This window comes from Macrotis lagotis, chromosome 1 (genome assembly GCF_037893015.1).
Source record: "Macrotis lagotis isolate mMagLag1 chromosome 1, bilby.v1.9.chrom.fasta, whole genome shotgun sequence".
In the NCBI taxonomy this organism is placed as follows: domain Eukaryota; kingdom Metazoa; phylum Chordata; class Mammalia; order Peramelemorphia; family Peramelidae; genus Macrotis; species Macrotis lagotis.
Window position 1 is genome coordinate 238,439,847 of NC_133658.1, and position 25,442 is coordinate 238,465,288.

A 25,442-nucleotide genomic window follows, 5' to 3' on the forward strand; every position below is an offset into this window, starting at 1 on the left:
TTCCCCCAAGACCTCATATAGCACTTAGTTTGTAATCTTTAGATGAACTTGTCAAGTCTGTATTCTAATTTTCTGTGTTTGTACCTTACCAGACTATAAGTTCTCATTATGAAGAAATCAAGGAAAGGGATTGAATTAGATAATCTTGAGGTTCTTCTAAGTTCTACATCTGTTATCCTTTATTTTATGATCCTATGTTTATCTAGGTTTTGCTTTTTTCCCCAGAGTCTAGTGGGTGCATAAATAAAGTCTTTTGGTTAATGAATGAATGAACAAATGAATGAATAATAGCATCCCACCTTGCCATCTTGGAAGTAAAAAAGAGTCTAAAGCATCTGGAAGATAAGATACTTATTGTCTCCAAAGTCCAATATAGGTTAGCACACAAAATGAAGAAAGGGCTATTTAAAAAAAGAGAGGGAAATGTAGTTTCCTGGAGTAATCTACAGCTAGTATGAGGGAATGCTTTACTTAGTGAGGTCATAGGTCATAGCTTTAGAGGTGGAAGGGACCTTATAAGACATGTAATCCAATCTTCTCATTTTATAGATGAGGAAACTGAGGCCTAGAGAAGATGATAGACTTTCCCAAGATATATTTCACAGAGGGATCTCCAGTTCAATGTTCCATGTACATCACAAGTTCAGTATATTTAAAATGAGAACTAAAAGATCAGTATTCCTAGGAATCTTTCCTTTTCTTCCTAGGTTCCACCCCCCCACCCCCCCAGCTGTTATCCTTAAACCCAAATTCATTTTCTCCTTCAGGCAGCTGGAGGAGTAGTGGATAGAGTGCTGGGTCTGGATTCAGGAAAATCTGAATTCAAATCCAGCCTCAGGGACTAACTAGTTGAGTGACCCTGGGGCTGTTTGCCTCAGTTCTATCAATTGTAAAATGGAAATAATAATAATTGTTTATTATTATTTATTATTAACTATTATTATTATTTCTCAGGATTATTGTGAGGATCAAATGAGACAATATTTGGAAAAAAGCACTTCCCACAGCATATAAATGATTATTCTCTCCCTGTTCCCCTCATTTCCATCAGAATAGCTCTCAAGATTTCAAGGGTCCACTCTGATCAACTTTCAAGGTCAATCATATAGCCAAATAAGGTATATTGGGAAATTTCTAAAGGAGTAAATACCACCTCATTCCTCTTTCTACACTGCCTCTCAACCCCAACTCCTATTTAAGGAAGAGTAGTAGAGAAGAGTCATATAAAGTCATATAAAGCAGGACGTGAAGGAAAGTTACAGGAGAAAAGAAAAGTTTCCATCGGCCTCAAGTCTGACAAGCGTCATGGGCTTATGAGAGGTTTCCTGTGGAGGATGTGGCCAAGGGACCTGTGAGGGGGAAGGGAGGGGCAAGGTGCTTGGGCTCGAAAAGGAACATGGGAACTTTGCAAGAGTTTACTCTAGGTTTTGGAAGGGTTTTCTGAGTCTCAGGAGAATGTAAACTTTCTGACTATTTTGTTTTGGTCTTTGCAGCCTCAGCCCCTAGCAGAGGATTAATTGGTATTTGTCAAACTGAAGCAATGAAGACTCTGGAGTCAGAGGGCCAGGATTCAAATCCCACTAATTGCTACCTTTTGTGACTTTTGGTCTTCTCTGGTCCTCAGCCTTCCTATGTGTAAAATGATGAGGAAATTGGACTAGATGGCCCTGAAGCCTCTTTCAGCTGTAAATGTGTGATTTTATGAATTAACTGAAATAGAATTTGTGGGGAAAGACACAGTTAGAAAGTGGAAAATTTTCAGGTACCAATACAAACAATGTCCAGATATCAAAATAAAGGTTAATCACTTCTGCCTCCCATGTGACCTTGGATAAATCGAATAACCTTCCCTGGGCCTCAGTTTGCTCATCTATCAGATTAAGGTTGACCTTTGATGGTTTCTGAATCTCCAAGCTCTGTAGCTCTAATCTAGTGATCCTAAAATAAATGGTCTTATCCTTACTTCATCACTTTCTCCACTCCCTCCTCACTTTCTTTACCATATTTCTATGCATCTATTATGGATTTGCCTATACACTTCAGGCTTTAAGAAAAAAAAAGCATGCTCATGCAATCTCTGACAATAGCCCTGCCAATCTAATCCTGAAAATTCAATCCACAGAATTCACCATGGGAAAGAGTCATCATGGAAGGGCCCCATGGATTTCAGGAAGAGGCAGAGTATCATAGTATATGGAACCTATAGTACAATACATAGAATCCTGGATCTGGACTCAGGATATGGGTTCACAATCTGACCCTCCTACTTCTTCCCTCTGTAATTCTGTGCAAATTCCTTCAATTCTCTGAATTTAGTCTTTCTCAATTATAAAATGAGGGGGGGTTGGACAAGATGGATCACCCAGTCCCTTCCTGCTCTAGATTCTTTGTTTCCTGTTAAACTAAAAGAGTGCTATTCATGTGGAAAGGAAGCTCTCATAACAAAAGAGATGTACCTAGGATGCACCCTTCTTCCCATAGACATCTTTGAATGAAGGTAGAAGGATTTGGACCCAATATAGAACTTCTATTCTCTCTTCTTAGAGGGTTGAGCTATAGATTCTTTAGTTGAAATGATGTTGAGATTAGTCAGATTAAGGGTCAAGTAGGGAAAGGTCATGGACACCCAAGAGCTTGGGTGAAGAAGGAGCTAGAGAGAGTGACTCACAGGGTCAGAATGGAAGTACCAAGACCACAGAGAAAGGCTCATCTGACATGGTATGGATGAGGTTAGGATGTTCATGCCAACAAAGAACATGAAGAATTTAAGGTGCACAGTCATAATATGACTCATCACTGTCAAAAATGGAACCCAGATTATGGTGTTCAGGGAAAACATCTTTATTAATGATGAAACTCTTAGAGTGGGAGAGAACCTCCAGTAGAAATTGTTCTTTGTGCTTGAAGTGTTTAGAATTAGATTTAAATTCTGGAAAGTGGACTGACCATGGACAGAACAGGATTAAACTGGACCTGGAAGGCTGAAAATGTTCAAATTAGGGTTAGCCCACCTGCTTTTATGTCCCAGGGATACCAGAGGCCTAGAGAGGACAAGCTGTCAGAGCAACAAGCCTAGTGCCCTTCGCCAGTTCTTACCGCTTGCAGCTTCTCGGTCAGCTCCCGGCGTCGGTTACGACACTTGGCTGCGGCAAGCTTGTTTCGCTCTCTCCGAATTCTTCGCTTCTCTTCTTCTTCAGGAGACAGCTAGATGTATGGAAAGAAAGGAGAGGAGGAAATAGAGAAGTGACAAATTGTAAGAATCAGGCCAATTGTGGTTTGTTTGCTTTTTTTTTTCCCCAGAAGGCAATATTTTAAACTGGGTAAATTACAACTTGGTGATGAGATAGGAGAAATTGCATAGGAAGGAAGCTAGACCAGGTTCAATAGGGAGAGATGTTTAACTTGAGACCACAGTTCAAGGCTCTTTCACAACTAGAAGTGAGTAGCTCACTAAGCAGACACACATGAAGGAGATGTCCAGTACAGAAGAGAATAGAGTCTGTTCTCTCTGAGGCAGAAAGGGACCCTGGGATTAACCAGATGTGTCAAGATGACATATTTTGTCATGTCAGCCCCTGATGCTTTGCCAAGAACAAAATGTAAAAGCTGGGAATGCATATTGGAGAGATTTCTACTCATTGCCTGAACTGACCCCACCTGCATAAGCAGCTTCTTCCAAACTCTAATTATCCCTCCCAGCACCTATGTCATCCCTGTCAGATTCATTATCCCCATTTGGCAGATGAGGAACCCAGCCCTGGAACCCCTGGAGGAACAAGAACAACACAAGGAATCTCTCCTGGTTCCAATGGGGTCCAGCACACGGAGAAAGCATCAGGACAGTCAGAAAAGACCTTGTGACTCGACCTAAACTTAAACCTTCCTTAGGCTCTCCCCTGAGAGGATCTATCACATGCTCTGGGACAAAGTGTTGGAGACTTGTAATTCAATTCAAATGAGGCTACAATGGAACAGTTGGGAAAAGGGCCTAGATTTGGAGTTAGTCAGAGGCAATGGGTTCTACTTCTTACCTTTGTCCCTTACTACTTCTGTCCTTGGGAAATTCACAACCTATCTAGGTCTCAGTTACCTCAACTGTTAAATGGAAGAGTTGGATTCCATGGTCTCTGTGGGACTTTCCAGCACCAGATCTATGATTTTATTTTTGCATACTTTTTATGTTCTTAAGTCAACTAGGTGGTGTAAAGTGGATAAAGCACCGGACCTGGAGTCAGGAAGATTTATCTTCCTAAGTTAAATCAGACAGTTAGTAGCTATGTGATCTTGGGCAAGTCACTTAACCCTTCTTGCCTAGTTCCACATCTGTGAAATGAGCTGGAGAAAGAAGTGGAAAATCACTCTAGTATCTTTGCCAAGAAAACCCCAAATGGGGTCAGAAAGAGTCAGACACTACTGAACAACAACTTTGTTGCTAGAACTGTGCCCTGAAGGGGAGGAGGGTATGAAAGAAGGAAAAGACACAATATATGCCCTCAATAGGCTTATAGTCTCTTCTCCCATCCCAAAAACATCTTAGGGTGTTTGAAAATCTTGTCACACGTACATTCCAAGGATACATACATTGACCCAAATAGTCAGGACTATCACAGACCTAGGTAGCCAAGCCTGCTGTAAAGGACTGTAGGTATAGCAGTTCTTCCAAGATTTCTCACACCATCAGTGTGACACAGTGGAAAGAGCATTAGAAGGACGGGGATCCAGTCTCCTATCTAGCAATGACTATCTGTGTGACCTTAGGCACAGAACTTCATCTCTATGACTTTGCAAAATGAAGCATGGAGGGTGAGATGGGGGAGAAGAAGATTAGATTCAACCTTAAAAGTCTCTTCTAGCTCTAAGGCTCTGAGCTCTAAGACCCCAGACAGGATTTCAGGAGAGTATAACCACAGTTGATGGCAGCTTCAAAAAGTCCCTAGGTTTTTCATTGGGAAGCTAAGTAATACAGAGGCTAAAGCATCAAACCTGGAGTCAGGAAGACTCATCTTTCAGATTTCAAATCTAGCCATCAGATACTTTCTAATTGTATGACCCAGGGCAAGTCACTTAACCCTGTTTGTCTCAGTTTCCTCATCTGTAAAAATGAGTTGGAGAAGGAAATGGCAAACTACTACAGTACCTCTGCCAAGAAACCCCTAAATGGGATCCCAGAGAGTTGGAGATAACTAAATAACAGCTTTTTCATTAATATAATAATGTAAAAATAATAGTTGACATTTACATACTTCTTTAAAGTCAACCATATGCTTTGTATAAATTATCTAACTTAATCAACCAATATTAAATTGTAAAACACTCTGCTAATTTATCAGGCACTGTTGGGGACATTAGTTTCAAAGAATGTGGCCACAACTTAGTGCCTCTAAGGGGAAAACCTGAATCATCCTCATTGGGTCCAGGATGTGTGAGGTTGCTGGCCACCCTCTGCCAACATTCTGGTCCATCCACTCTAACCCATCCCCTTGGAAAGTAAACTCCTTAGTTAATAAAGCATCCCTCCATTTTCCAAAAAGAAATGGGTAGACCACAGAAACAAAATCATGGATAAGCTGTCAGACAATCAAACTATTTTTCTTCATTATGACAAAGAGTTCAATGAGAGGAGGGTAGAGAAATATTTATAGAAATGACATGATGTAAACACAAAACCATTCAATAGCTCTTTTGTTGTTTTTGTTAAGGATGTAAGTTCCTTGAGGGCAGGGAATTCATTTTGATCTCATATTTCCAGAACCTAAACAAAGATACAAGAAGGTACAGAAGAAGAGAGCAGTCTGTTCTCTCTGAAGCAGAAATGGACCCTGAGATTCTTTTAGTACAAGACTTTGTATATACTCAGTGTTTCATAAATGCTGATTGATGAACCATGCTGAATTGAACACCTGGATTAAGGCTCAGTTCCCAGACAATTCAAGAGAATAAAAAAAGAAAAAGCTATGGTATGGTCCAGACAGTTGTGGGGTATCTGCAATGAGACCACTGCATCAGAGGACATGGCCAGCTAACTCTAAACCTGATGACCACACACACACACACCAAATTCAATTCAGCAGACATTTGCTGAGTATCTACTATGGTGCCAAGCATTACAGTAGACAATGAAGAATCAAAGACAAAGACAATCCTGCCTTTGTTCACTAGCAGTTTACATTCTACAGCATATGACCTATATGCATGACTATCACCCTTGCTCAGGTGAAAACCCTTAAAGACCCAGCACTGATGATACTAGACTACAACAAAAATGACTCCAAGAAAATATATGAGGCATGAAGGCATTCTCAGGGTACAGTGGAAGGTGAAGAGAGTGAAGCACACATGATGAGGTGAGAAGGGATTATAGTAACATCATCCAGAAGCACCTGGGACCCTTGTCCACTACAGCTTCTTCAGACATGTGGCTTCAGTAGATGCTTGCTGACTTGACTCTAGTTTTCCAGTTACCCACGGGGGCAGCTAGGTGGGGCAATAGATAGAGCACCAGGCCCTGGAATCAGGAAGACCTGAGTTCAAATTCTACCTCAGATACTTACTAGTTGTGAGACTCTGGGCAAGTCACTTAACTGTTTGCCTCAGGTTCCTTATCTGTAAAATGAGATGTATCTTTGTCAAGAAAACTCCAAATGGGGTCACCAAGAGTCAGACATGACTGAAATGATTAGACAACAACAACCTTTACCTAAGGGTTTACTGTGGCTAAGCTCTGCTCCCACCTCTATTCTACACATATATTTTTGCCAAGGTACCAAAAATTTTATGATAAAAAATTCATACCCTCATAGTCAATCTGATGATGAACCTCCTCAAATAAATTGGCAATGGCAAGGATGAGAATAATAAAAATAATAATAGATAATGCTTTACATACACCAAATCACAGTCTCATAGATTTACAACTAGAAGAAACCTTAATCTTCTAATCTAACCCTTCTCTTCATTAAACAGATGAGGAGACCAAGGCCCAGAGAGGCCCACAGTCATTCAGCTAGCAAGTGACAGGATAGGAGTTCAAATTCTCTGAACCCAAAACCAATGATCCTCCCATTGTACCTCAGTCTCTTCTGTATATAGAGCACTTTAAGGTTTACTATGAAGAGCTGTCAAATCCATCATCTCATCTGATGTCACACCAGCCCTGTCAGGCAGGCAAGACAGGTCTTATTATCCCCATTTTATAGACAAAGACACCGGGGCCAAGTTAAGTCAAGTGACTTGCCAAGATGATACAATTAGCAAAGCAAAGCTTTAAAACTAGGTCTTTTAACTCCAAATTGGGTACTTTTTACATATGTGGTATGAGCATTTGGAATATTCCATCAACTTCATCCTTCCAATCACTGAGGTTCACAATCTCATGGTTATCCTAGCCTCCTCATTCTCTGTCAACCTAGACACCTAATCAGTTGCCAGATCTTGTTGATTCTATCTCCACAATATTTTTTGTTTTCCCCTCCCTCAGTGGACACAGCCACCATCTTGGTATAGCAATACTTTCCACCTAGATTGTTCCAACCACCCCCTAATTGATGCCTCTTTTTTCTCCCATCCATCCTCTATGAAATTATCAATATAATTTTCCTCAAGGGAAGAGCTGACCATGTCATACTCCTAAACTCATCAAGCTTAAAAATAAACTCCTCTCTATGACCTTTAAAGTTCTCCAAAACCTGACCCCCTGAAGACTGCTCTCTATTCAAACTGGCCTTTTTGCTCTTCCTTCAGCAAGACTCTCCATGCTTTACACTGACCGTCAATTGACTGTCAATGCCTCACTTCCTTGCAAACTTAGCTCATTACTGATTCCATAAAACCAACTACTAGTGCCTTCTGTCTAAACTACCTGGTAAGTATTTGGTATTTATTCAAGATATGCTTATTAATGGACATGTTGTTCCTCCATAGTAGAATATTAAGTAAGTTTCTTGAGGACAAGGGATGTTTCATTTTTGACTTTGTGTCCCTATCACCTAACAGAGTGTCTGGCCCATGGAGGGCACCAATAAGTATTTATTGATTAACTGATTAAATAAAGATGGAATTTTCTAGGTGTAATTAGATGATCTCTAGGGTCCCTTCTACCTCTGACATTCCATCATGATAATACATGATGGGTGTGAGGTAAGGATCTAAGCCCACATTACAATAGGATCCTCATTGCCTAGTGGGGCTACCTCCTCTGGCACTAGAGTTTGAACTGGAAAAAAGCTTTGAGGGGCATCACCAGGGTCTCAAGATGTTCCTTGCTGGTCTTCACGTGGTGCTCTATGTGAGATCGGCAACTTTGGGGGGATCAGGTTGAAACAAGTTTAGTAGTAGCAGGAACATTCTTATGATGTTCTTAATTCTTCAGTATCAGCCTTATTTAGGTATAATACAGAAGGAAGCAAAGGGTTCTCATTAGATCATGTATACAGATGATTATAATAAGCATTGATCTAAAGTTTCCTAAAAGAGACTTGGAGCTGTTCATCTCCCCAGATTCTTGCAAATGCCTACTTTTTTGATTAGGACATCAAATGAGAGCATGGATTCAAAAACCCTTTAAAAATGATAAAGTTGTGTGTTTGTATGTATATGTATATCCATCCATCTCTCTCTCTCTCTCTCTCTCTCTCTCTCTCTCTCTCTCTCCACTATTAGAGAGATATGGCATTGTGGGTAGTGGCAGTGAGACATGGGTTCAAATCCTACCTGTGACACTGAGCATATCATTTATACTGTCCATGTCCCTCTGAGACCATTAACTACAGAACTGTTGTCAACATATTGTGGTATAGAAGGAATTCCTTGAGGGCTCTCTATGCCAATGAAATCTTAGAACTGATCCCAAATAAATTATTACTCTTATTTTTATTATCATGACTAGGCCCCATATTCTATGTGTTTTCTGAGCACCATCCTAGCTAAGCTTAGAAAGGCTCACCACCAGACCGGATGTAGGATGAGGTTTTGGTTTTTTACCACAGCAAGTCTCAAAGACTATCTACTAAGTAAAAGAGGAGTTGCCATTTGGGTTGGTAAAGGGATTACCCTACCACCAACAAAACAGTATAGCCTTGAAATGTTCAAATAGAAGTGGTCCTTGGGGACAATATTAGTGACATCTTCCCTTCCTTTCAGTTCTTCCCTTCCTCAGATCCTTAGATCTTGAAAAAAGTTTGGCCCAGAGGTTTCCATATATACTCCCAACCTCTCTCCCCCTTACTTCCCAGCCTTGGGAGATGAGTGGCAAGTTGTGGGAGCTGTCAACATAGGAAGTATCCAGGGAACATGAGATCAACATTGTTAGAGCGTGGATGTGTCAGCAGCACTGGAGCCCTACCCACCCACATAGGACACGCACCCTCCCCTCGGAGCCCCAGGCCTCTAGAAGACAAGTTCTTGGAACATAAGCAGGTGCCAGACCCATCTTCTGCTGAAGCGCCCCACCCACCAGGTGATAGGATCATAGGACAACAGCATTAGAACTAGAAGGAATTGTAGTCCAACCATATGGCTCCACCCCTTCCTTTTACAGATGAAGAAATTGAGGGTCAGAGAGAGGAACTTGCCCAAGGTCACTATAGGAATAATTAGTAGAAGTGAACTTTGAACCCAGGTCATCTGACTTCAGCTTCAACATTCTTTTCATAGTGCCAGGCATGAGGGCTTGGGGACTTTGATAATGAAGTTGACTTTATTCATTTCTTATGCTTCCAGAAAAGAAAGGCTCACTGATATCCAGGAGGGAACTACATTTCCTTTACTGTGGATCCCTTTTCATACTTCCTAGGGTGATCAAGAGGAAACCGAAAAATCATTTATTTTGAGGCAAGGAAGTCCTATGAGATGGAGTAGAATGTAAATTGTATGGGACAGGACAAACAAGACAGGAGAGGATAGAATAGAAAAGTTAGGACAGGATAGGATAAGACCAGGGCAGGATAGGATAGGAAAAAGAAAGGAAGGAAAGGAAAGGAAAAAGGAAAAAGGAAAAAGGAAAAAGGAAAAAGGAAAAAGGAAAAAGGAAAAAGGAAAAAGGAAAGGAAAGGAAAGGAAAAAGGAAAAAGGAAAAAGGAAAAAGGAAAGGAAAGGAAAGGAAAGGAAAGGAAAGGAAAGGAAAGGAAAGGAAAGGAAAGGAAAGGAAAGGAAAGGAAAATAGAGGAGTCTGGAAAGTTGAGTATCTGAATTCAAATCCTTCTTCAGACTGGACACTATATGGGTGAAACTAAATAAGTCATTTAACCTCTCATTGCCTCTATTTCCTTATTTGTAAAAAAAAGAGGTCATTGTACTATATGATGCCTAGAATCCCATCTAGTTATAGATGTTTGGTCCTAGAATAGAATAACAAAGCTGTAAAGGACCCTAAACATAACCTAATACAACCATGTTGTTGTCCCCCACTAGAATGTAAAAGGTCCTTGAGGGAAGTGGGAATAATTTGTTTTTGACTTTGTATCTCCAGTATCTCCAGTCTTTGTATCTCCAAGTATTTAACAAATTCTTGCTGAATGAAAGAAGTTAATCCCCTCACTTTGCAGATGAGGAAACTGAGGCACTAATAAGTGACTTGTTCAATGCCATCCACCCAGAGCTGGAACCAGAACTCTGGTTTTCTAACAGTTTAGTGATATTTCTACTCTTTCTGATGAAAGATGGTTCTGAGCTCCTAGCTCATGATGGATCATTAGAAAATGTCTTTTGTCCCTTCCCTTTCTCTCCCCCAAAATCAAAGCCTCCAGCAGATTGTATTAGGGTATTAGTGTGAGTTAGGCATCGCTCATTGAGAGGAAGTGAATGCTAGTCAGCATCTTCCCTCCATGGTTCCCTGTAACCCTAAAGAGTCAAAGTAACCCTGACTCATCCCTAGGGTCATTTATGTCCTGAGAGAGTCTAGCTCGCCAAAGTCTGTAAAATCTTTTGAGGTCCATGGAGAAAAGCATGTTAATAGGAGACATTATTATGATTGCTGATCCTGAAGGGTGGTTCAATTACAAGAGACCTCACTGGAAACATCAGGACACTTAGTGAATGAAGCCTGATTAATATTAGGTGCCCTGGCTGACTTGCACAGTGTTTAATAACTACAATAGACAGTGTCCCAGATTAGTTGAGGGCTCTCCTGATGTCATCCCCATGGAATGACTTCCATCTTTTCTCTCCCCTTGGGCTCCAGGGGTTTTGCCAGCTCTGTCTGAAGGCTCTCAACCCCAGCACACCATGCATCCTTGCTAATGCTAAGGGAGCACTAGCTTCTTGAAAAGGTACAGTAGCAGCAAAACAGGACAGGGAGATGCCAGGGGATTCCTCTCATCTAGCCACTGCTGGGAGGACCTACAGATATTCACAATTTGGTATAGAAGATAAGCAATCTATATGGGTACACCTGGGTTCTGATTCTTCTCAGGTTTGTCACTAATCAACTTTATGAGACATTAAGCAAATAGTTTAATCTCTCACTTTTTCCTCTCTCCCCTTCTACTTCTTTCTTCTCTATTTCTGTCTTTATCTCTGTTTCTCTCTCTCTCTCTCTCTCTCTCTCTCTCTCTCTCTCTCTCTCTCTCTCTCTCTCTCTCTCTCTCTCTCTCTCTCTCTCTCTCTCTCTCCTTTTGTCTTCTGCTTCTTTCCCCCAGATTTTCTCATCAGTAAACTGCAGGGATTGAATCTTGGTCCCAGAGAACACAAACTCTTTTTCCTCAGTAGTGTATACATACACTATCATTTTTTGTTATCTGCTTTTTGTTACAAGATATAGTTCAAAGTAGAAAAAGTATGCTGAAAAAATACTTATTTCATTTTTTAAAGCATCAATAATTTTTTTTTGTTTACACCAGGATGCTTAGTGTTAATGAAGATTAGGAAAAAGATACCAATCGATGAGAGAATCTCAAAAGAAATGATATGTGAAAAATAAAATGAAGGGTTGGATATATCACAGAAATACAAAAAGTCTGAGCTCAAAAGGATCTCAGGGTCATAGTACAATCTGAACAGAAATCCCTATAACCCATCCCTAATAGGATTCTATTCAAGACTTTGATTAAAACCTCTAAAAACTAAGTACCTCCAAAAGTGAGACGGAACCCACAACTTTTCAAAACCACTCATCCTACTTTTGAATAGCACTAACAGCTAGCTCTAATTTACTTCCACTAAATTAATACCTCCATCACTGGAACTCCCCCTCCTTACTCCTGGTTCTTCCCACTGAGGGCCAACAAGTTTACTTTTTTTTCCCCACTACAAATAACTGGACAGTTATCATGTATCACACTAACCCCACCTCTGCCACCCCAAAAAACTTCTCTTCTCCCCCTCTCACCGCCCCCACCATCCAATTTTTTCAAACAGTTTCTCATATAGTGTGATCTTGAGGTCCTTGACCTAGGAAGGGCCATTCTAAAATATAACTTTGGAGTTTACTTTGCAGAGATACTGGAGTGATTTATCATTTCCTTATCGAGCTCATTTTATATATACAAGGAACTGAGTCAAACAGGATTAAATGACTTGACACAACTACTTAGGTCAGATTTGAACTCAGGAAGACCCATGTTCCTGACTCCAATCCTGGTGCTCTATCCATTGCACCACCTAGCTGTCCTCCCAATAACCTTGCCAGGATATGTTCTCCAAGGCAAGTATTGGTCTCTTGGGAGAAACAGACTTTATAATTCCAAAGAAAACTGGAATAATCAATGATTATGATCAGGTGGCATGGCCAGATGATTCCCCTTCTCAATAAAAGGACAGATTCAGAAGCTGCTCAGAATGAAGAAAGACATGGAGCTTCTCCTCCAAGAGAATGTCAATTAGTAAAGTGGGCATCTCAAATAGGTGGCCTAGTGTGCTAAGTGGGGATGACTGCCCTGGCCTAGTGTGCTCCATACAAGTTAGCAATGTCAATGCAATGTAACAGGGAACCAACTTAGGAGTTCGTCTGGTCTTTGACACTTACCAGCTGTGTGTCACTGACTCTCTATCTGCCTCAGTTTCCTCAATTGAAAAATGAGTATGATAATAGTACTTACCCCCTAGAGTTGTTGTCAAAATAAATAATATTTGTAAGTCATTTAATAATTAATTAACTAATTCTTGTTTCCCTACTTCCTTTTATATACATTTTTCACTTAATCTTTACAACACTCTTTGAGGTAAAGGAGCTATTTTAGCCCTTTTTTAGAAATGAGAAATGAGGAAACTGGGACTCAAAAAGTCTAAGAGAGTTGGCCAGAGTTCAATACAGCTAATGGGAGGCAAGATTTGATTCTAAGTCCTATCATAATGTCTAATACTACTTAAGTCATATTGCCTCTGGAATGATTTGAATTGAAAAAAAATTTGGCCATAACAGATTTTTTTCAGAGCTAGAGACCAATAGTTCAAAGGCATCTTTTTACAGATGAGGAAACAAAGGCACTCTGAGGTTATATGACTTACTCAAACTCAAAAGGGTGTTAAATATCAAAGGAGAAATTTTAATTTAGGTCCCCTAACTCCAGAGGCAGAACTCTATGTTATTTTATGCTGGATACTATTAGGATGTTTAGCAGTGAACAGAGCATTGGATGAGACAGGGGATTTGGGGGAGGGGTCACATCTCCCCAGGCAAGTCACTTCCCTTCAGTGGGTCCCAGTCTCTTTAACTATAAAATGACAAAGATGGAGACTAGATGACCTCTCAAGCCCCTGGTCCAGCTCCTGGTCACAGAACCAGATTCAAGTTTGGACTTTGATAAACATTGTGGTAAACTTGTACTCCCCACCTCACCCCCCCAACTTGTGCTTCCTTTTCCTTTGTAGCATAGACAATTTGATGCTGACCCCATTCCTAAGGATACTTAGAAAGCAGCTCATAAAACTTCCTAACACCCTCTTTGAAAGTTCTATAAGAGCTTCATAAATGCTCAGGCAACCATTTCCTGAATCCTCCAGGGGCGTGGAGACACTATAGGACTCTGCCCTCTGCATACTCACCAAGCCCAGTCCAACTGAGAAACCCAACTCACAGAATGGCCCTCCCCTCTAAAAAAGATGGACTCCCATAGGTGGATGTGTCAATCATTTACAAGACCCGAGTCCCCCTCCGGAGTATAGCCACAGAGGCTTTACCCTCCAGGAAGTCATCCTTCAAATGGTTAATACCATTTGGTTACCAAATGGTTAACACTAGGATGCTTAAGCTAAGACACTTAAAGCAGAAAGAGAGCCTGCTATGATAGCTTCCTATTGCATGGCCACTGGCTCTCTGTCCTTTCTAGGACAAAACCAATATCTACTGGCCAACCAATATCCACTGGCCAGAGAGTCAAATTTCACCTCTGACAAGGACTATCTCTGTGATCTTGGGCAAGTCAACTTCCTCAAGCTTCAGTTTCCTCAACTGTTTGCTCAGCTGTCTAGGAGCTGGGATCTCCTCCAACTAAAAGTCTATTTTATGATCTCAAAGGTCATCTAATCTAATTCCTTGATTTTATAAATGAGGAATGTAAGACTCAAGGAGATTATCCAAGGACCAACAGGAAGCATCAGAAACAAGATTTGAACCCAGATCCATTGACTCTAGAGCTGATGCTTTTTCCATTCTATCAAGGGCACTATTGACAACTTAATAAGTGTAATGTGCTCTTATCCTGTTTTATTATCCAAGAAATGAATATTGGAGTAATAATAACAATTATAATAATATACAAATATGATAATATCTATGATTTTATTCCATCTTACAGACTAAGAAACCACAGCTGGTTTGAAATGAAGTGACTTGTCCAAGGACTCAGCTAATGAGTCTGAATGCTTTACTGATTCCAAGTCCAGTCTCCTATCCACACTAGTTAAGAACTCTTGCTAATAGGTGGAAAGTCTCCCAATCTCATCTTCTCCATCTCCATAGAAAAACGCCCTCCCCTGACAAGATTGCCCAAACTCCCTCGTCTGGTTCAGTCTGTACTTTACCTGCTCATCTCTCCTTCTCCTGCCCACTGTGGTGCCGATGGTTTTGATCACCCCAGGTCTTGCAAGAGTCATGTGTCCTGGAACCGAGGCTAAGCCTGGCAGGGGGCTGTAGGGGTGGGAGCGGGTATATGGATTCGACATGGAGGTGATGACTGTGGGCTGTACCATCCACTGGAGATCCTGGCTGGTGGTAATGGCATTGATAGTAGGAATGAAGGCACTGCCAGATCCTGGCATATCTACCCGGAATTTCTAAGAGGAAGGAAAAAAAGAGAGATATAAAATAAAATAAGACGAAGATGAGAAGCCAATCTGAGCAAAAGAAGAAAGAGAAGGTACCAACAGGGGAAAAACAGGTGAAGGCAGGACCCAAGATAGGGCTGACCCAGAGGCCTTAAACAAAGTCTGCAGCATCCGTGACGCAGAGGAATCCTGCCTGGACACGAGTCTTTCCATTCCAGTCCACGGCCCAACTACAGGAATGTGACGGGGAACTAAGGCTGTCAACACATCCAAAGCTGACTTTTAAAATAGATGCAACAACCCATCAGTATGCTCACAACCAGCCAGTCTCGGCACCTCACCCATGCAAGCTGTCTTGGTATTCAGCAGAAGGGCCTCCTGCCTGGGTGTTCAGAGAGGCTTGGGATTCACAGCCATCAATCATTCCCCTAGGTGCAGGAACTCTGTGGCCATGACCAATGAGAGAAGCCTTTAGAACACACCACTTTCCTAAGAAGATGGACCCCTGTTGGGCTGAAAGATTAGCGTTCTGGGAGAGGGTCCTGGGCACTGAGGATGCAAATGGGCAGCTCTTTCGGCTTTCAGACTCCATACTTGTCCGTTTCTGCTCATCTGTACCAGAATATACAATGTATCAGAATATATAATGTATCCTTCTACTCATCCATCCATCTATTCATGCATCCAATCTATCCATCCCCATCTATTTGGGAAATTTTTTTCTCCTAAGAAACTTCATAGGTATATAATGTTCTTTGTCTCTTATCTCATCCTCCAAGAGAGGCAAATGATAATAAAAAATATTCAAATCTGTGATTTCATTAGTGTAGGAAACTCTCAGAGTGGAAAAAATCTTTCCAATGATACAAACTGGCAATTTACATTCTTAGAGTTTCCTGGGGACCCTGAGAAATAATGACTTGGCCAAAGTCACTAGCCAGAATACTTTGAAGAGCACTTTGTTAGTCTTTACCCTGACCCGGCCATACCACCACGTTGTAAAGCTTGCTTTTGTGCTATGCTTTATGAAGAAATCGATTTTAAAAATAAGGAAAACAAGTGAATAAAGAACCAGCCCTGAAGTCAGGAGGATTCATGCTCAAATCCAGTTTCAGACAATTGATACATACTAGCTGTGTGACCCTGGGGAAGTCAGTTAGTTAACCCTGCGAGAGAGAGAGAGAGAGAGAGAGAGAGAGAGAGAGAGAGAGAGAGAGAGAGAGAGAAAGGGAAAGGAAACAACATGGGTCTTCAATATATGAAAAGCAACATCCTTCAGAAATTCAGTTGAAAAAGACGAAATTCCATTATCAAAGAAGAAGCCAGAAGGGGTCTTAAATGTTAATTTGTACAACCTTGTCATCTTATAGTCAGGGAACAGAAGTCCAGTGGGTTGCAATCCTTTACCCCAAGTTTCTAGCCTTGAGGGGTGAAGAATAACCAGAAAATCTCATGCTTCTGGTGTTTCCTCCTAAACTTTGCTTCTAACCTATAGAATCTCTAACAAAGTGAATAGAAGCTTGTTGAGAGAAAATATTATTTCATCTTTGTCTGTGACTCCCTCAGATATAGCACAATGCCAAATGCACATTGATTGACCAATTCACCAAGGATAAACAGAATATAACTACAGTCCAACATCCTACTCTGTCCTTACATCAGCTCACACCCTGGCATCCAGCCTGAGCCTGCCAAAAATCTTCATAGATTTACTGGGTTGGATTCAGACAGCCCACAACTTGGAAGCATCTCTCCTCTTAGTTAGAAGACCCATATCAGGACTCTGTTAATTTGCTTATGAGCACAGCATCTCTGTGTGTGTGTGTGTGTGTGTGTGTGTGTGTGTGTGTGTGTGTGTGTGTGTGTCTGTGGTTGGGGTGGTGTTTGCATGTGTTCTGGTCTGTCAGAAGTAACAGAATCACCTATGGCTGCAGCTCCTCCTAAGGGTGCCCTGAAAAATCATCCACCAACTCTACCTGGGTTCCTTCAGTGGAAATGAAGATGATAAGTGGAGACAGAATGTTCTCATTTCAAAGCAAGGAACCACAGAGTTAAAGAATACCAACCTAGAGGCAGCTACTTGAGATAGCAGACAGAGGAGTGTTACACTCAGGAAGATGGGGGGTTTGAAACCTGCTTTGGTTAAAATAGGCAATGTGATTCAGAGGAAAGAGTAATAGCCTTGGAGTTAGAAGATCCCAATTCAAATCTCCCTCTGCTACTTGCTACCTATATGACCTAGTGCAAATCATTTAACTTTTTTGGATTCCAGTTTCTTTCTCTGTAAAATGAAGGAGTTGGTAAAGAGGGCCTTTAAATGTCCTATATCTCTAGAGATATGATCCTATGTATTAACTGGCTTTGAATAGAACATGGTTGCACCAAGGACCTAGTAATAAAGGACCTTGTCCTTTAGACTACACAAGGAATGCTGTTCACTGTGACAGATTTGGGGGTGCACCTTCAAGGGCAAAGATGACTAGACTTGAGAGATGACCTATCCAACTGATACATATTAAGTATCTCCTATGACTGTGCATTTAAACAAAAATGATACCATTTTTTGCTCTCAAAGAACTTATACTGAGAAAACAATATATATATATATAATATATATAGCTAAGTATAAATATGTACAAAATGAACACAAAGAAAGATCAAGGGGCAAAGGAGGCACCAATCACTGAGGAAATCAAGATACACTTTATGTAGGTGACATAATCTGGAGCCTGAAAAGAACCTGCCTGGAAAGAAGGGGGGGGAAAGGGCAGGAAGTCCAGTGGTCATCATTTTACACAGAACAGTTTGGCAGAGAGGGCTGCACCCCCTCTGACATTGGGGGGGTGGGGTTAAGTGAAAGAGCCTTTGTGAATATGCCTACATGTGATTGTTTAACTTATAGTATCCTCATAGGAGTCAAAAGGAACTGCAGAGGTCATTTCACCTAATCCCTGCAATTTACAGAAGAGAAAATTGAGGTTCAGAAAACAAAATCACCATCATTTGTGTCCCCATATCATACTGCAAGCAGCTCCTAAGAAAACTGTTTTCTCTTTCTCCTTTTGTATGAAGTACCTCAGATTTACATTCTTACTTCTCTACTTTTAATTGAATATTCTTAGAGTCCTCAATGAGTAGGGAAGTCCTGAATTGCTTTCTCTGGAGGTAAGTGATTCAGTAATTTGACCTGACCCCTCCTGAACTCAGAAGAGCTATCAACTTTGAGGAGGGCATCTTCCTCAAAAAGTGAATTCTACTTTTTTATGAATGGCGTTCCCCCACCTCTATCCACTGAACTGGGAAAAACCAGAGGTTGGACAACTGGGACTAAGGGGCAAAAGGCCCCAAGAAAAGTATGGTTAAGTTTGCTTCTGGCATTTTGATTTGCTTTGTAGACAGCAGGTCTACTAAACGTATTCCAAAGATCCCGTCCGCCAGATTCCTTGCAGCAATTGGTCCTGTCTAGACAAAACAAGCCAGCAGTAAAAACAAGGTGGTAGGTAATGAGGGCCTCTGAAATGCTTGTACACCTTGTTTCAGACAGGAGGTAAATCCATCTGGATAACACCCTGGCACAAAACTGCAAGAAAAGCCATGTCCCATCCCCAGAGGGGCCTGGGGCCCTGATAAAGAATGCTTTTGTCTCTGAGGAGCCCTTCTGGGAGACATGCAAAAGTCTAAATTAGATCTGGCAGATGGGCCTTGTCCCAGCTCTGAAAGCATTATGCAGGAAGTTTCGACGATGCAGGAGAGAAGTGGTGAGATTAGCAGTTTGTGGTCCCTGAAATGATGCTGGCATCCCTCTATGCAAACATGACCCCAGAATCAGGTCAATGATGTCACACTGAGAATAAGTCCTGCAGCCCCCAGGAACAACAGAATACTTAAGGGGGGTCTCAGGCTCATCACAACTTAACTCGGCAGGGGGTCAGGTTCCTTCCCATTCAACATCTATAAAAAGCATTTATTCAGCACCAGGTGCCAAGACACTGTGCCACACAAATGGGGAGGGAACCCAAAATAAAATCTGATGGAGTCAAATAGTGGAATCAGCATGAGTAGATAGATCCTAGGTGCTTCAGCTACAGATGCAGGAGAGGTCAGTTTTATTTTTGTCTCTGTTCTCTCAATGGTTGGCCAGGCCTGGCACTTCAGGGACATTAGATAAATGTCTGTTGAACTGAACTGATTTGAGTTGAATTGGTTTGCTGGGGGTGCCTTCAACCACTTGGAGACTCTCCTTCTCTGGACAGGTCTAGGATGTCAGGTTATGTTAGTTTGCCCAGACACCTATCATCTTTCAGCTCAAAGACTGAAGTATGTGCACAACAGTTAGAAAATAAACATACATTAAGCACCTACCAAGTTTTGGGTTTCTGTGTTTAATGCTACAACCTGGAATACTCTGTGCAGGTGGTCTGGAAAATAAGATAGCACCTACTGAGGCCCTGGGAAACTATGGAAAAACAATATCCTCAGAAACAAGAAAAAAATACCAATTTTCAGCAAACCCAAAGACCACAGTGTCCTGGTTCCTGTCCCTAAGCTTCTGGAGCGGAAGTTAAAGCATTCAGTGGTCAATAGGCCTATTCCTGCTGTTTCATCTTTAGTCTCCAGAGGCCCTAATAAACTCTGAGATAGACCAGTATCCAAGACACCCTGGCAGGGTGTTGGCTGAAAACACTGGGCTTATACCCACCCTCACCTCCACCCAGTCCCTAAATGGAAATGACATCACTGGGCCTATTGTCAGCACCTGAGGAAGTATGCAGTAGAGCAGTCAGACAGGTCACTGCAGTCCAAAAGATGAAGAGCAGAGTTGAGCCTTAGAGAAAGCTACGTTTTTGAGAACCCTCACTACTGTCTTGGATCCAGATATGAATAGCTTTCTCTCTGACTCCATCTCTCCTTGCCCCATTCATATTCTCTCTCTCCTTCCTTTCTGCTTTCCTCCTCTCCCTTTTTTCTTTCCCTCTTTCTCTCTCTCTCTCATCACACATACAGACACACGCACACACACACACACACACGCACGCACATGCAGCACCGCCACCACCACCACAGGAAAACAGACTTGATAGCTGTCTCTAAGTATTTAGAGGTCTGTCATGTGAAAAAGATTAGCCACACGTCTCAGGAACTTCCTGACAACCAGAACTGTCTTCCAGGGTGTTTCCAGGTGATTTTAAGAAGTCTTTAAGAAGAAACTGGCTTGACCACTTGAAGATATTCTAAAGGGGACTCCTAATTAGCTATGGAATAGATCAGATGACCTTTGAGTTCACTCCCTTCTGTGAAGATTCTGGGATTCTAAAATCTGGTGCCCAGTATTTCAAAAGTCAATCCACTCCCATATGCAGATGTGAAGGCCTTTATACAAGTATCTTATTCAAATTCCGATCAAGAATCAGGATTTCGGATACTATTTGAAATAATAAAATGGCTTGTCCTAGATAAAGTCACCAGATCTGGTTAAAAATGGCATCAGAGATGGAAAGCCAAGGCAACCTTCTTGTTCCATTCCCAATTTTTAGCATTTCATCATTGGAATGTCATCTTGGACCAGGCATTCAAACAGGATTATAGCAGATATTCTAAAATTGGGGGCTGTGGACTTTCAAAAAAACAAAAAGTTTGTACTTCAACATAACTAATTTTCTTTGTACTCTTATGTATTTCATTTTATACATTTTAAACATTGCTCTGGGAAGGAGTCTATAGGTTTCATCAGACTGCCAAAGGGGTCTACAATACACACACGAAAGTCATGAATTCCTAAATTATAAACTCATAAATCTGGAGCTGGAAGAGACCTTAAAGGTCATTTAGTCTAATCCCCTTTTTTAATAGATGAGAAGAACATTGAGACCCTAGGCAATAATATAGATAAGATGTTAATAAGTGGCAGAGTCAGGATATGAACCTGGGTAAGGAGCAGAGACAATTTCTGAAAACACATCCTCTGACTTGTCCCTGAGTGTTTTCTTATCAAAGCTGATGTAGAGGATGGAACTGTGCTTCCTCTCCCATGGATCCCCTCTCTAGATCCCAAGGTGGTCAGGCCAAACCTCTCCTATCTTCATAGGAGATGAATAGAGTGAGGTAAGCATATAATTCTGAAGGAAAAGGATAAATTCCTCAGTTATCCTTTCATTTTACTTTGCTTTTTTTTTTTAAGTCTCCTAGAAAAGGTTCTGGGTAAATCTAGACTTAAATGTTTTCTAGTTATCTTTCTTACCCTCAAGTGGAAAATTAGAGAGCAACTAGAAGAAATTCCATCCATCCATTCATTCCTGACAGAATATAAATTGCTTGAGAGCAGAGACAATTTCATTTTTGTCTCTGGGTTTTTAGCCTTTAGCACCATCACTGGTAATTTAATAAATGGTTATTGATTGAACGATTGGAGTGTTCTTCTCTATCTCAAACTCCCATTGAACTCTCACTTACATGAAGTACTTCTACTCCTCTCACAAGGAATTATATCTTGTCTCCCATCAGTCTCTTCTCCACAGTAGAATGTAAGCATCTTGAGAGCAGGAACTGTTTCATTTTTTGTCTCTGAATCCCAGTGCTTGGCCCCACAGCAAGTACTTCTTTAAATTCATATTAAAAAAATAAACTAAATTATCCTACTGAAATTAACAAGCAAATCTCATCTTAGGAAAAGCTATTCCTCTGAAATTTCTCTGAAATTTTTAAATTGGTGTTTGTGGACTTTTAAAAAAAATATTGTGTTACTACAATGTAATTGATTTCCTTTGTACTCATTGCCATCTGGGCAAGGGAAAAAAGAAAAAATCTTCAATCATTTAAAATTATAAAAGCATGAATTTTGAGCTGGAAAGATGAGACACATCTAATCCAATCCCCCCATTTTACAAATCAAGAAACTGAGACCCAGAAAAGTGAATTCATTTGCCTATGGTCACATAAGAGGAAGTTGTTGAGCCAGGATTTCAATCTAGGTATTTGCTCCAAAGACAAGGTTTTCTCCACCATGCCTGGATGGGAGAATATGTAAATTAAATGTTCCTGGGTTCAGGGACGATATATTTAGGGTAAGTTAATTCTGGGCATAACTCTCAATGAAGGATCATAGAATCATTGATTTAGAGTTGAAAGAGAGCTTGGAAGTCTTTCAACTGTATTCCACTTCTCTATCATTCTTTGAGAAGACTAAGAATTATTTGATGTTTAAACAAGGGAGGGAGGGAGGGAGGGAGGGTCCTAATACCAGGTCTAAAGCTAAGAACCACCACTTACAATAAGAACATTTATTGATTAAGCATTATAATGATCACTGTGGAGATTTGAATTTTCCTTGTTTCCATCTGGATCAAAGTCCTTCTAAAAACAAAATCTAGTCTTGAGTGATTGAATTCTCTATCTTTTAGAGAAGGTACAGGAGCCTGGGCTAACTCAGGGCTCAGACTTTATTCTCTACTCAAAGCAAGTCAACAAGCATTAAGTACACTATCTGCCTCACTGATCCTAAAGCAGCTCCGTTTTTAACTGACAAACATCCATCTTTTCTTTTCTCCTAAACACAGTGGCAAATCCTGCCACGTTGTAGGTCTGAGAAACAGCCGGGAGGACCAAGAAAAGCTGCATACTGTATTTTCCCTCTCCAAACCCAACAAATTAAAATTGCCAGCTAGCCAAAGCAGTATAGAGTTACAGAATGTATGGTTACTGCCATCTCTCACAAAGGCTGTGGCCTCTAGAATACACCACACATACACATAAGAGATATGTGGCAAGACTATCAAGAAAGGGGCATTTCAATGACAAACATTTATTAGGTATCAACTATGACCAAGACCCATGCTGGGGGATAGGGGGAGGAGCAAATAGCAAGAGGCAAATATTAATATGATAGTAAGAAGCAAAACTGAGATAAATAACATGTTACCTGCTTTTCTGATGCTAACGTTCCACTAGAATTAGCATGTATACATGTAAATGAGCACTGCCTTTTAAAGTAGGATGGTTGACTTATAGTTGACTTAGAGCTGAATAGAGGTCAATTAGTCTAACCCCAATATTTTAATAGAGCAGGAAACTGAGGCTTAGAGAGATTCAATGACTTGCCCAAGGGTATACAGAGAATTAAGTGATAAAGCTGTGATTTGAACCCAGGTCCCTCTGACACTAACACTATAAAAGGCTATCTTCCAAAGCAATATATTATCACTACAATGTTGTCACCACTCAGGTCTAGCTCATTTTTTGACTGTCTATCGTATCTCAAACAATCTCTTTCACCAGCTCCTGAAGTTCTGAAATCATGTTCAAAGATTAAAATCCACTCAAAGGCTAAGGATTTACTGCTGCTTCCCTTTTCCTCAATGTCCCCCCCCCACTAACTTCCTCCCAACCAAGGAGGTCCTTCAAATGGTCTATAAAACAAAGTGGCATCAAATGGATTAAGGGGGTAAGCTCCCCAAAAGGCTGCTCTGAACATGTCAGGAGGTCACAGTTCTTATTTATTACTTAGAGAAGCAATCTCCTTGCTTTAAAAACCATGTCTCTTATGCCAACAAGACGGTGTTCAATAGGAGGGGAGTCAGGTAATGGAAATTAATTAAAATTTCAGTTTGGAAAACCAAAACCCTCACTCAATTCTAGATAGCTACATTTATCTTCTGAGAGGAAAAGGAAAAAACAAAAACTATTCACTTTGGTGAAAAATGAAGCTGACTTCCACCAAGAATCAAAAGAATAGACTAAATTCCTTCCACAGCATTGTAATCTGATTTTGATTTATAACATCTTTTCAATCAAGGCTCAACTACCACCAACAAATTCAGGATAAGAAAATTGTCTGTGTCCCTATTTGAATGTCACTAGGAGAGTGTGGAAAATGAGTGATAATACCCATATACATTTTGGTGACCCAAATGAGAAAAACATCTCTGCTTTCAGGTATATATCTAACCTAATGAATACATTTTTCATCGGGAGACATAGTTCAAATAGGAAACAGTTTCCCAATTAAGGACAGGTTAAGCATATTGGTATTTATATCCCTCTAAAAACTAGACCACAAGAAGAGTTAAAGCTTGGTCAGGGACGTTCTAACGGGTGCCCCTAGAGGGCACTCAAGAAGTATGGCTGGAGATGCCTTGGGAATCTCAGTCATTTCTGGTAAAGTTGTTTGAACTCAGGAATGTCCCAGCCTGGTACTGTTGGTAAAGTTCACTCCCAGGGAAATATTGTATGTGTGCGTGCATGCATGGGGTGAGGAGGGGATTGAGGGGGCTGAGGGAGGGGGGAGGAGGAGAGGAGTGAGCTTGACTCTAGTATTCCTTGATACAGAGCTGGGATTCTAGTGTCCTTGATTTATTATCCCAAGTTATCTGAGAAATGGTCAACCTTGGAAAAGTTCTGGCTTTTGTTTTTGTTGTCTTTTATGTGTGTGAGCGTGTGTTTTTTAATAAAGAGGGGGCCCAGCTGATGAAAACAAGTTATGAAATAACCTATGTTTGTGTAACTGGCTAGATTGCGTAATGCTCCCTCCCAGAGACCGTAAATGTTGAGAAGGGAGGCAGAGAAGGCATTCAGATCTGGGAGGTGTTTTCCTAGGAAAGGGAGGAAGAAGGGAAAAAAATCCCCTAGAAATATATAAAGAAAACTGGTAATGTGGTGGGGGTGGGGGGGATTAGGAGGGTAGAAAGATAAAGAATCATAGACAAGCAATCTTTGGGAATAAAATCATGAACTGGAGCAGGAAATATTTTTCATGCTTCAAGTTCCATGCTTCAAGCATTCCAATAAGAATGCTTCATACTCAAGACTAGAAACTTAAAAAAAAGTTCTCTGGAAAAAATGTCACACTCCAACATGGTCCTGTGCTAAGTCAACCCAAGTTCTTTGAAGGAGATGGGTGGAAAAGGATTGATGTTCATGTTAGGGCAACATGTTTGTTCTACCAGGAAGGTTTGAACCCCTGAGAAGCAAGAAGTTAGGAAAATGTGGCCACAGGGAGACTTAACTGGAAAGGAACCACCCAACTCAGTTGTCTGAGTCTGTTGAGACTGCCAGAAAGGGGGCAGCTGTCCATCTCTTCCCACACCATACATGTCCCAGATTAAAGGCAACTAGGGAAAATAAAGTGATGGCAGGTTCTCTGGCCTACAGTAATTTACCATGAACCTTGCCAGCCTGTGCCTCTGAAAGGGCCCTAGCACCTACTTGTGAAGTAACTAAGGCCAACCCAGCAACCACTCCCTACCTTCAAT

General features: G+C 41.0%; 1 protein-coding gene across 2 annotated transcripts in view; it reads right to left on the bottom strand.

Annotated features, from left to right (window-relative positions):
• The window catches only part of FOSL2 (FOS like 2, AP-1 transcription factor subunit), a 43,149-nt gene that overhangs the window by 14,157 nt on the left and 3,550 nt on the right, over positions 1 to 25,442 (bottom strand). For both annotated transcript variants that reach the window (XM_074209804.1, XM_074209803.1), the window contains exons 2-3: positions 14,956 to 15,207; positions 3,097 to 3,204 (exon numbers count right to left, since the gene is read on the bottom strand). In XM_074209804.1, coding sequence (XP_074065905.1) covers positions 3,097 to 3,204; positions 14,956 to 15,192 — 345 coding nt within the window. In that variant the 5' untranslated portion in view covers positions 15,193 to 15,207. The remainder of the gene's footprint in view (positions 1 to 3,096; positions 3,205 to 14,955; positions 15,208 to 25,442) is intronic.